The 12,974-nt window shown below is 45.7% G+C and overlaps 1 protein-coding gene across 2 annotated transcripts in view; it reads left to right on the plus strand.

Annotated features, from left to right (window-relative positions):
* Positions 1 to 5,305: 5,305 nt before the first annotated feature.
* Positions 5,306 to 12,974, plus strand: part of ss18l2 (ss18, like 2) — a 37,549-nt gene continuing 29,880 nt past the window's right edge. The window contains exons 1-2 of one of the 2 annotated variants that reach the window (XM_072595800.1): positions 5,306 to 5,540; positions 8,826 to 8,902. In XM_072595800.1, the coding sequence (XP_072451901.1) occupies positions 5,472 to 5,540; positions 8,826 to 8,902 (146 nt within the window). In that variant the 5' untranslated portion in view covers positions 5,306 to 5,471. The remainder of the gene's footprint in view (positions 5,541 to 8,825; positions 8,903 to 12,974) is intronic. The other variant, XM_072595799.1, reaches the window with a different exon arrangement.

Genomic DNA, 12,974 nt, shown 5'->3' on the forward strand with positions numbered 1-12,974 from the left:
GTCTGACCTCCCTCAGACAAAGCATGGAGATGAATTATTAAGAATTTTCACCATATGATTCCCTACCACTGATCAGACTTGCTGGTCAGAAATTCTAATAGGATGGAACAGGATACAGGGAGGACATTCCCAATGGCAGGGATTCTAGAGCCATGGGTGTCAGGCTAAGGATACAGAGTAAGCCATTTAGGACTTTGAGCAGAGCTATATTCTGAGTGTAGTGAGCCTGGAAATCAGTTCCATTTCCTGTGCAGCATATACAATCTTCAATTGTCTTTATGATTGTGTCCTGCAGTGGTCACTTCTAAGGATGCCTCTGATGACTTGTGCTTCTTAGAGATGATCTTCAATCTGAATTGATATAGTCAAGATTTCTTGGGACCAGAATTGATATCCAGCACAGTTAAGCACAGCATGCATTTCACAGTAGTAATTACAGATAGAATATAGAACAGGAAGTAGCCCTTCATCCCACTGTGTCTGTGCTGACCATGATGCCACTCTAAACTAATCCTATCTGCCTGCACACTGTCTGTATTCCACTTTTCATTGCTTGTTCAGGTGTGTCTAAATGTCTCTTAAATGTTGCAATCAGATCTGTTTCTACCACCTTCCCTGGCAGTGTATTCTGGGTATCTGCCTCTACTCTCTGCATAAAAACTTGCCTTGCACATCTTTAAACTTTCCTTCCCCTTGCCTTAAAACTATGGTCCCTAGAATTTGATATTTCTTTCCTAAGAAAGAGACTTTGACAATGCATCCTATCCCATGCCTCTTATGTTATACACTGTATGTCCTTGACAAGTACGTACCTGTCAGGCAGGGAGGAAGTAGTTGCATGAGGGAACCATGGTTTACTAAAGAAGTTGGAGCTCTTGTCAAGACAAAGAAGGCTTATGTAAAGATGAGACAGGAGGCTCAGTTAGAATGCTTGAGTGTTACAAGTTAGCCAGGAAGGACCTTAAGAGAGAGCTAAGAAGAGCCAGGAGGGGACATGAGAAGTCATTGATGGATAGGATCAAGGAAAACCCTAAAGCTTTCTATAGGTATGTCATTCTGGGAAGCCAGGGAGGAGATTGTAGAGCCTTTGGCTTTGAACTTTGTCATCATTATCCACAGGAATAGTGCCGGAAGACTGGAGGATAGCAAATGTTGTTCCCATGTTAAAGAAGGGGAGTAGAGATAACCCTGGTAATTATAGACCAGTGAGTCTTACTTTGTTTGTGGGTAAAGTGTTGGAAAAGGTTGGAAGAGTTAGGATTTATAATCATCTGGAGAGGAATAAGTTGATTAGAGATAGTCTGCATGATTTTGTGAAGGGTAGGTCATGCTTCAAACCTTATTGAAATCGTGACTAAACAGGTGGATGAGGGTAAAGCGGTTGATGTGCTATATATGGATGTCAGTAAGGCATTTGATAAGATTCCCCATGGTAGGCTATGGGGAATTGCACAAAATACAGAGGCTTGGGATTGAGGGTGATTTAGCTGTTTGGATCAGAAGTTGGCTAGATGAAAGAAGACAGAGCATGATGGTTGATGGGAAATGTTCATTCTGGAGTTCAGTTACTAGTGGTGTACCATGAGGATCTGCTTTGGGTCCGCTGTTGTTTGTCATTTTTATACAGAGGAACCTCAATTATCCAAACTAGATGGGCAGGCACTATTTCATTCGGATAATTGATTATTTGGATAATTGATTCAATGCCTCTCCTCTGTGGCTTGGAGTTTTCTTAAGTTTCCTTTTTCCTTGCTCTACCTGCCTTGCTCCCTCTCTCTGTCTCAGGGTTTGTTTCTGAGCAGAGATACACTTGTGTGTAAGGGATCTGCCGCATTGCTGAAGCCTCCCACCCACTCGCCACCCCCAATCAGTTCAGTGGGATTGACACAGCGAGCACTTGCTATGTTCACTCCCCATTCGGGAAACTAAGTAGCAGCACACCATGCATGAGCCCCCACTCCCCTACAATATCCTGCCCGTCTGCCCCGTCCAACCCTGCCCCGGTCCGTGTGGGGAGAGAGAGGGCTGGAGGTCAGTCATTTGGAAAGGGTGCCTGAGCTCCCATCGATGTCCAGGACTGTTCTCAGCAGCATTTCAGTCAGCCAAGTTCATTTTTAATCATTGTAAACAAAAGACATGATCAGTATTGAAACACCTCCTTGATGTAATGTTTCTGTTGGGACTTTGAGATCTTCTTTGGATAATCCGAAATTCGGATAAATGAGGTTCCTCTGTAAATGACTTGGATGACGGCATAGAAGGATGGGTTAGTCATGTTGTGGATAGTGCTGAAGGATGTTGCAGGTTACAGAGGGACAAGGATAAGCTGCAGAACTGGGCTGAGGTGGCAAATGGAGTTTCATGTGGAGAAGTGTGAGGTGATTAACTCTGAAAAGAGTAACAGGAATACAGAGCGGATGTAAGTTTGCTTGCTGAGCTAGAAGATTCACTTTCAGACATTTTGTCACTATACTTGGTAACATCATCAGTGAGCCGCCAGGTGAAGCACTGGTGTTCGTGACTCGCTTTCTCGAAACCTGAACACTTAAATCGAAAGCGGGTCACAAACAACAATGCTTCACTGGACGCTCACTGATGATGTTACCCAGTAAGGTGACGAAACATCTGAAAATGAACCTTCCAGCTCAGCGAGCAAATCTACATCCAGAACCTCAACCTGAACTACAAATCATCTCAAAACCCACTAAGGAATGCAGAATACTGGGCTATGGGTAAGCTTCTTGATATTGTGGATGCGCAGAGGGATCTCAGTGTCCATGTGCATCGATTCTGAAAGTGGCCACCCAGGTTGATAGAATTGTTAAGAAGGTGTATGGTGTGTTAGCTTTTATTGGTCAAGGGATTGAGTTTCAGAGCCATGAAATCATGCTGCAGATGTACAAAACTCTGGTGCAGCCACATTTGGAGTATAGCGTACAGTTGTGGTCGCCACATTATGGGAAGGACGTGGAAGCATTGGAAAGGGTGCAGAGGAGATTTACTAGAATGTTGCCTGGTCTGGAGGGAAGGTTCTATGAGGAAAGGCTGAGGTACATGAGGCTGTTTTCGTTGGAGAGAAAAAGGTTAAGAGGTGACTTAAAAAAGGTATACAGGATGATCAGAGGATAAGCGAGGGTGGGCAGTGAGAGCCTTTTTCCTCTGATGTTGATGGCTAGCAGGAGGAGACATGGCAGTAAACTGAGGGGTGATAGATCTAGGACAGATGTCAGAGGTAGGTTCTTTACTCAGAGTAGTAAGGGTGTGGAACAGTAGTAGACTCACCAACTTTAAGGGCATTTAAATGGTCATTGGATAAATACATGGATGAAAATGTAAAGTGTAGGTTAGATGGGCTTCAGATTGACTTCACAGGTCAGAGCAACATCGAGTGCCGAAGGGCCTGTATTGCACTGTATTGTTCTATGTTCTATCAGGAACCCCTCAGCCTCTAACACTCTGGCGAATACAATCAAAGTTTGTCCAACCTCTCCTTAAAGCCAATACACTCCAATCCAATTAACGTCCTTAACGCTGATAGGGAGGGGAGGGAAATATATCCCTGGTGGTAGGGTCCGTTTGGAGGTGGCGGAAATGACGGCGGATGATACGCTGTATATGGAGGTTGGTGGGGTGGTAGGTGAGGACCAGTGGGGTTCTGCCCTGATGGCGGTTGGAGGGGCGGGGCTCAAGGGCGGAGGAGCAGGATGTGGAGGAGATGCAGTGGAGGGCATCTTCGATCATGTCTGGGGGAAATTGCGGTCCTTGAAGGAGGCCATCTGGGTTGTACGGTATTGGAACTGGTCCTCCTGGGAGCAGATGCGGCGGAGACGAAGGAATTGGGAATATGGGATGGTGTTTTTACAGGGGGAAGGGTGGGAGGAGGTGTTATCTAGGTAGCTGTGGGAGTCGGTCGGTTTATAGTAAATGTCCATATTGATTCGGTTGCCCGAGATAGAAATGGAAAGGTCTAGGAAGGGGAGGGAGGAGTCTGAGATGGTCCAGGTGAATTTGAGGTCGGGGTGGAAGGTGTTGGTAAAGTGGACGAACTGTTCAACCTCCTCGTGGGAGCACGAGGCAGCGCCGATACAGTCATCGATGTAGCGGAGGAAAAGGTGGGGGGTGGTGCCAGTGTAGCTGCGGAAGATGGACTGTTCCATATATCCTACGAAGAGGCAGGCATAGCTGGGGCCCATGTGGGTGCCCATGGCTACTCCTTTGGTTTGGAGGAAGTGGGAGGATTGGAAAGAGACGTTGTTCAGGGTGAGGACCAATTCAGTTACTCGAAGGAGGGTGTCAGTGGAAGGGTACTGGTTGGTACGGCGGGAAAAGAAGAAGCGGAGGGTTTTGAGTCCTTCGTGATGGGGGATGGAGGTGTACAGGGACTGGATGTCCATGGTGAAGATAAGGCGTTGGGGACCGGGGAAGCGAAAATCATGGAGGAGGTGGAGGGCGTGGGTGGTGTCCCGAATGTAGCCTCTTGTACTTACCCTAACCTGCTACACCCTCCTCCAGGTCTCCTTCACAGTGATCCCACACTGCTTCAATCTTTTTTTCTTGTTTCTGTCATAGTTGAATTTTAAGCCAACAATTTTCTTTACACATCAGCTGGCTGAAAATGTTTCTGTCCCATAAACTGTGACCGAAGCAGATTCCTGCTTTGTTGAACATTTCTGGAATGGGGGAAAGCCTGAGCACAGTATTTGATGGGTACACTCAGGAGTTTGTTGATGGAAAGTTGGGAATGCCAGCCTCCTGCAGTCACTCTGTTCCCCATCACAACCCCCAGGGAGACAGGACCCTCACCAACCTTGGAGAGACACCCACACTCCCGCCCCCCCAACCTTGAGGGGATACATCGCCCAAACCAGCCCCAACCCCTCAGGGAGGTAGGACCCCAGCAGCACCAACACTGCTGCCTCACAACGCCAGAGACCCGGGTTCGATCCCACCCTCGGGCGACGATCCGTCTGGGGTTTGCATGTTCTCTCAACACCCAACCCGTGGGGTTTTATCCATGTGCTCTGGTCTCCCCATCCCCCAAACAGCCCGAAGCTGCGGTTTAGGGTGGGTCCGCCGTGGGAAACGCAGCGATATTTTGTGGGGGTCGGTGCGGATTATGTCCCGTTACCAACCTGCAGGGATTCGGTGTTAACGGGAGGAGGCGCTGGAGAGCAGCCCGGGAGGGAGGGTCAGAGGCGGGGAGACACCGAGAGAGGGAGAGACACGGGCACGGGGGAAGGAGGGAGTGTGTCAGAGACGGAGGGAGGGACAGAGAGAGAGAGAGAGAGAGACAGACACAGACAGACGCGGGGGGAGTGTGTGAGAGGAGGAGGAGGAGGAGGGTCGGGGAGATGCGGAGAGTGTGAGTGAGGGAGAGAAGAGGGACAGGGAGAAGGAGTGAGTGTGACAGAGAGAGGGAGGGAGAGTGTGTGTGTGAGAGACCCCCGGGGGCCGGGCCCTCCTCCCGCGGGATGTCGGTGGTCTTCGTGCCGCAGAGACTGCGGGGCAAGTGCGAGATTAACCAGGCGACCATCCAGAAGGTGGGCCCGGGAACCGGGCGGGGAACCGGGCGGGCGGGGAACCGGGCGGGCGGGCGGGGAACCGGGCGGGGCCCACGGGGCGGGCGGGAGGCCTCGTGAAGCCGCGGCTCCGGTTGTTGTGCCGATCCCGGGCGTGTCCCTGAAGCCGCGGAGAGGGAGGTCTGGCCGGGCCGGGCCGGGTCGGGTCGGGTTGGGCCGGGCTCGGTTCCAGCCGGTTTTCATGTTGTTTCTGGTTCAGTTGGATGTTGTTAATGTTTGTATTTTAGGGGGTGGTTTAATCCGCTCACCCGCCCGCACTCACTCTGTCCCGCTCCACCGGCGGCGACTCAAAATATTTACCTGGTTCATGCGCCCGCCCTCTCGGGCAGCAGGTCAGTCAGCGGGCCAGCATAGGCGAGTTGGACTGAAGGGCCTGTTTCTGTGCTGTCTGACTCTGAGTTACCGGTTTCTCCCCAGTGTCTGGATTCTCCTGCTATTCCATCATTTTCACTGGAATGTACAAGCTTCTCAAGTCTGGCTGAAAAATTTAAGCTGCTTTCCAAACAAATTGAAATTTTGGGGAGTGTACAATCTGACCTCTTGCACCAGGCTTGATGCAGTGTGTTATTTTAATATAGCTGCTCAGACCTCTGTAACTTGTGAATTGTTTAAACAAGGTGCTCAGTCATATTAAAGCTGCTGTGCTGTATACCCCCACCTGATCTTAAGCAACGGGAGTAGGTGAAACCATGCAGTTCCTGAGCCTGTTCTGTCATGGAATAAATGCATGTCTGATCTAAACTGCTTAATTTCCCATGCTATTCCAATGTTCTTTGATGTCGAGAGTGCCTAAAAAAGTATCAGCTATCATCAATACTTCTCTGTATTCACACTTCTCTGGGGTAGAGGGTTCCAAAGATTCATCACCTTTTTTTATTTTGAGCCCTTTGAGAATTTTCTTCTCATTTTCTATCTGAAACCTTTTATCGAATTGAGATCATAACCCTAATGTCTATATTATCCATCCAGGGGAAACAGCCTCTCACTTAACCTGCACTATTAGCTCCCTTTTTTCCCCAGGGACCCCTCTCCCCAACTATAGCATAAATGCTGACCCCTCCACACCATGTCAGCTCTGATGAAGAATCAACTAGACCCCACATTAGATTGTTCCCTCTCCACAGATGCTGCCTGACCCACTGTGATCTCCAGCACTTTTTGTTTTCAGAAATAGCCAGTCTGACTCCCCTGACCCCGCCCCCACCAGAATTTTGTATTTCATTCAGAATCTCAAGCCAACTGGGAACTCTGATAAATACCAGCCTTGTTGACAACACGCATATCCTGCAAATGAATAAAAATACTGCAGAATGGGAAAGAGTGGATGTGGGCGGCACGGTGGCACAGTGGTTAGCACTGCTGCCTCACAGCGCCAGAGACCCGGGTTCACTTCCCGCCTCAGGCGACTGTGTGGAGTTTGCACGTTCTCCCCGTGTCTGCGTGGGTTTCCTCCGGGTGCTCCGGTTTCCTCCCACACTCCAAAGATGTGCAGGTCAGGTGAATTGGCCACGCTAAATTGCCCATAGTGTTAGGTAAGGGGTAGATCTAGATGTAGATGTAGGGGTATGGGTGGGTTAAGCTTCGGCGGGGCGGTGTGGACTTGTTGGGCCGAAGGGCCTGTTTCCACACTGTAAGTAATCTAATCTAATCTAATATCTGAGACTTTACAGGTTAGAATGGATACTGCACATAGCCTGCACATAGGCTATATGCCCCAACTATATAGCACAAAGAGACCCTATGTGCTTGTGCTACCTGATCCTTTGACCTCCTGCCTTTTCTAGGGTTTTGACTTGCAACAGTGAAACTTGAGCTCATAATTCAGGCAGACACTGCCAGTACAGTTCTGAAAGAGTGCTACACTGTCAGAGGTGCTGCTTTTCACATCAGACATAAACTTGAAGCCTTGTTTCCCCCTTCAGGTGAATACAAAAGGTCCTATGGCCATTAATTAGAAGAAGCATAGGGGTTTAATTCTAGTTTCTACTGTAACACAGGAAAAGGCCATTCAGTTAAAACTAAGGACTGTCCAGCTCTTCAGATGGAAGTTTAAACAAAAGTTCTGTGGTCAACATTCCTTCTGGAGCTGTTGCCAAAATCCATATGAACTGGATAGTCATCTCAATTTTTAGGTCTTACTATGTCCAAATTGACTGTCATATTTTCTCACAAAGGAATAGTGACTACAACTGAAAAGGAATTCATTGTAAGCTTTTCATTCATAAAAACTATACTGATTAAAAGAAGCTGATCCAATTATGTGATGCATCTTAAAACTGTCTCAGCTTCCCGTACTGCAGTGTGGAACGGATGCCTGACTTGTTTGTTCCCTTGCAGAGGATTTTATCGTATGTTTTATTGTTCTTCATGACTGACCAAGACTCACCTAGTTTGCAGGCTTCCTGATTGAAGCTGTCCTGATGGAGTTAGCAGTGGATTGAGATTGCCCCATTTATGCTCTTTGTTGTGTAAAAATTTGATTACTTTTCTTACACTTCATGTGTTGGATATCAAGCCCTGCTATTCCTGATGTTTCACAGAAGTTAACGATTTTTAAAAGTATGCCAATTCCCCCAGTTTACCTACTTTAGATCCAGCTTGACAAAGCATAGACTGGGCTTCTGTGCTCAACAAAAATTGCAGGTTATTACAGGTAATTGGGCTGTATCTATCGGTGAGAAATTATGAAATGTTGGCATTAAAACTCTGATCCCCATATAAACATCACCCCCCGCCCCCCCCGCATTTATGATTTTTATACTGGTTCTCAGTTAATCTTCAGGTGGTTTCCCTGGTTTAGCCGTGTCATTAACACACCTGAACAGGTTCATTAAAAATATCTAAACTGCGTTTCTTCAGGCTTTGCATGCAGAGAACAGAGAGAGGTCCTGAGCTGGTACATATGATTTTTCTTCTGTATCTTGTTCACAGCCCCAAACTGTTCAGTTCTCTGAGAACCAGTCACATAGATGCTGGCTTCAGATTATCTGCAACCACACATAGACAGACAGATGTGTAAACTGTGCTAATGAGTTAAAAACAATGACTGCAGATGCTGAAAACCAGATTCTGGATTAGTGGTGCTGGAAGAGCACAGAGTGCCAGCTTGGGACAGTTCTCTAGCCATCTATGATTTTAAAACTGGTCTTTCTCATTTCAGTCTGCAATGAAAAATACAGAAAAATAAAAAAAGAGAGATTTTAAACTTTGAAGGTGTCACTAACTAATAATATTGTCTGGTTTCAGTTACTTGATGAAAACAACCAATTAATTCAGTGCATTGTGGAGTATCAGAACAATGGAAAGGCTGCAGAGTGCACTCAGTAAGTCTTTTATTTTCTGGTTTAATAGCAAGGAAGGGAGAAAAAATTGAGTCGTGTGGACTGGGCTGGGTAAAAAATTAATTGGATAAGTCTGAAATATTTATTTACGATAAGTATAAAGCACAAGTTGCAACAAAGTAGTAAGACAGAGTGTACTAATATTAATATGCAGGTGGGTGAAATATCTTGGTGATGGAATATTAAAGTTGCCATGGGTTCTCCAATCGTTTGTGATGCTTGGTTTTGGTTAATTGTGGGACATCTTTTGGTCAGGTGTAAGAAGGAAATTTTCATACCCTGTTTTAAATAACATTATTTACTCTTTTTTTGGATTTTGAAGTTACCAATTACAGATGAGTTCTCGTGAGGTGTGGCTCTTCCCACACACCTCCACATTCTTTAACAAAATGTGTAAATTAAGGTCTCAAGGTACATTCTATTTATTTGTGTCTTTGGTCAATTCACACAATATAACTCATTATTTTGAATTGAATAAACCAAGTCGTAAATTAAGCCACAGAAATAGTCTTTTTTTTAGAATCAGAGCTATTTGGAAGTGTTGTGGTTGAGGTGTCGTTTGATTCTGTGTGTTTATTGCCAGTTATTTTTCTAAAAAAAACTGTTCCATTAGTTCCATTGCCCTGCTCTTTCCCCACAGCCCTGCATATTTATCTTGCACACTATTTCACCTCCCTTGAATATCGCACTGGAAATCGAGCTCTGCTACTCCCAGAATTGTCACCACAGTCAAACTATGTACTATAAAGCCCCCAATTTACTGCTCAAATAAAGCCAGACCACAGACCAGGATTTTGAACAGGGCAAATGCTGGAGATCAGAGTCTAGATTAGAGTCTCAGATGCTGCCTGACCTGCTGTGCTTTTCCAGCACTATTCTAATCTAGACTTTTGTATTTAACAAACCACTATTTGTTATGAATACAAGGTTCTCAGCACAGATAAACAACTGTGACCTGTGAACTCCTTTCTAAAACCTCCCGACATACACACACACGAGAAAACAATTGGTATTATGGGTGGAAGGGAAATAAAGAACTGGGGAAGCAGTTCAGTGATGCCAGTGCACAGAGTTAACTGAGATGATCATTTGCTTGCCAGGATGTTCTGTTCTTCAATCTGCTTTAGGTTTTTCTACTTTGCAGGAGGCATAGGTAATTGATTAACTGCAAAGTCTCTTAGTTAGTGGTTAAAGGCAATAGCTCACAACAATTGTTGAGGGAAAAATAAACTGCCTTAGCTACTTAGCTGGGGAGGAAGCCACACCATCTGGCTTTGCGGCAGTCTGAACGTTACTCAGCTATCGTACACACCCACAAGCTGCTCAGCTGCCCAGGCTCCAATCAGATCGTAGTTGTCAGGCTAATGGCTTTTGTCATCCACAGCTGCTCACAAAAGCCAAACAACAATGTGTTACTGCTGAAAATGTGCCGCTGGAAAAGCACAGCAGGTCAGGCAGCATCCAAGGAGCAGGAGAATCCACGTTTCGGGCATGAGCCCTTCTTCGGGAATTCCTGAAGAAGGGCTCATGCCCGAAATGTCGATTCTCCTGTTCCTTGGATGCTGCCTGACCTGCTGCACTTTTCCAGCGACACATTTTCAGCTCTGATCTCCAGCATCTGCAGACCTCACTTTCTCAACAATGTGTTACTGACCAAAGCTCAGTGTATACCTGTCCATTCCAGTGCTGACCCAACTACAAATAGCCCCTCCCACTGCTGCTTAAACAAAGCAGTGATGTAAATACAATTTATAATGAGGTTCAGTAAGTTCAGCAATTCCTTCCATTGTCTGTGGTTTTAAAACAGTCTTTTTCCCATTTCAGTCCACAGTCAAAATACTGACAAAGAAATACATCTTTACACCACCTTGAAAGCTGTAATTAAATCGGCTTTGCCATCCTTTCATATAGTGAATTCCAGATTGCAACCTTGTGTTTTTAAAAAAAACTAACATAATTTTTTATGCCAATTACCTTAAATCTCTAGTTACCAACAGTCCAGTCACTGAAAAGAAACCATCAGTACTGTATTGAATATGAATGCCTCCTGTTAAATCTCCACTTGACCTTCATTAGTCTGAGAAGAGCAATCCCACTTGCTGCAATCCCTCGAGAAAATTCACATCTCTTATCACTGGTACCCTTATAATAAATCTCTTCTGTATCCTCCAAACCTTGACATCAAAAGATAGAATCTGATCTTTCAATGAAGGAATTCAAGCCCAAATCATTGATTAATTTAAAATGCATATATATTTGGATATTTTACAAATCCTTGCCTCAGATCCACACATCCTTCAGCAAATACCAAACTTCACACAGTAGGAGCAAATTGCTACAGATATTGGAATCTGTACTGGAAACAACAAATGCTGGAGATCACAGCAGGTCAGACAGCATCCATAGAGCAAGCTAACGTATCAAGTCTAGATGACTCTTCATCAGAGATGAACTCTGATGAAGACTCATTGAGATTTGAAATGTTAGCATGCTTTCTCTCCATGGATGCTGCCTGACCCACTGTGATCTCCAGCATTTGTTGTCTTCTGCACTGAAGATCACACAATCCTTCCACCTCTGGGACTTCGAGTTAGAATCTCCTTTAAACCAAAAGGATTCATGTTTCTTACTTGAGGGTTGTCATATAATTAATGTGGCATGTCTGAACACAAAAGAGAACCAGCAGGTTTCTTTAAAACTAGCAATCAGGTTGAGAAAGGCTGGATAATGGCAGTTTAATCTGAGATGGATGGACAGGCATTACTGGAAGAAATAGTTAAAGGTTAGCCCAGATTTATTGATTTATTATTGTTGCATGTTTTGTGTGCTGTACAGGCAAAATATACCATACAGAGTGCATCAGGGTAGCAGAACAGAGTACAAAATACAGGGTTACAGCCGCAGCGAAGGCGCAGAGAGAAAGAGAGGTCAGCATTAATATTTGAGAGGTCTGTTCATAAATCTGATGACAGTGGGGAAGAAGCTGTTCTTGAATGTATTTGTACATATATTCAAACTTTTATGTCTTCTGTCTGAGTGTGGAAGGGAGTGTAACCAGGGTCATTGATTATGGTGGTTGCTTTCCCAAGGCAGATTTCTGGGTTCCAGAATGGAAATGCTTCTAATTCATCAACTTATGTTAGTTGTCCACCCACACTTGCAGCAATAAGAATGAACAACACTGGCTTTAAGACAGCAGTTGTATAATGTTATGCTTTGCAACCAGTGAAATGCTCCCAAGGCGTAGTCCCTGTTGTAATGTTGGAAATGCACCAACTAATTTGTATGCAGCAAATTCTCTCAAACAGCAATGTGATAATTACCAGAAAATCTGTTTTAGTGCTGTTGGTTAAGAAGTAAAAATTGGTCAGGACACCAGGCAGAATCTCCCGGCGAGACAAAAGTAAATCAGAGTCGAGAGTGTGGTGCTGGAAAAGCACAGCCAATCAGGCAGCATCCGAGGAGCAGGAGAATCAATGTTTTGGGCTGGAGCCCTGGAGTGGAGAGATAAATGGGAGGGGTTGGGCCTGGGGTGGGAGGTAGCTGAGAGTGCCATAGGTGGATGGAGGTGGGGATAATGGTGATTGGTTGGAGAGGAGGGTGGAGTGGATAGGTGGGAAGGGAGATTGGCAGGTAGGACAGGTCATTAGGGCAGTGCCGAGTTGGAAGGTTTGATCTGGGATAAGGTGCGGTCGGGGGAAATGAGGAAACTGGCAAAATCCACATTGATGCCATGGAGTTAGAGGGTCCTGAGGTGCAAGTTGAGGCGTTTTTTCCTCCAGACATCAGGTGATTAGGGTTTGGTGAAGGAGGAGGCCCGGGACCTGCGTGTCCTTGGCAGAGTGGGAGGGGGTGATGAATTGTTCAGCCACAGGGCAGTGGGGTTGGTTGGTGTGGGTGTCCCACAGCTACTCTTTGAAATGCTGGCAGCTGAATCTTTTTTATATCTGTCTGAGAAGGCAGTAAGGTCTCCATTTAACATATAGTTGATAGCTCGTTTCACAATACTAGACCCCCTCAGTGCTGCTATGGAATATTAACCAAGATTGTAGGA

Source organism: Chiloscyllium punctatum, chromosome 26 (assembly GCF_047496795.1).
Source record: "Chiloscyllium punctatum isolate Juve2018m chromosome 26, sChiPun1.3, whole genome shotgun sequence".
Taxonomy (NCBI): Eukaryota; Metazoa; Chordata; class Chondrichthyes; order Orectolobiformes; family Hemiscylliidae; genus Chiloscyllium; species Chiloscyllium punctatum.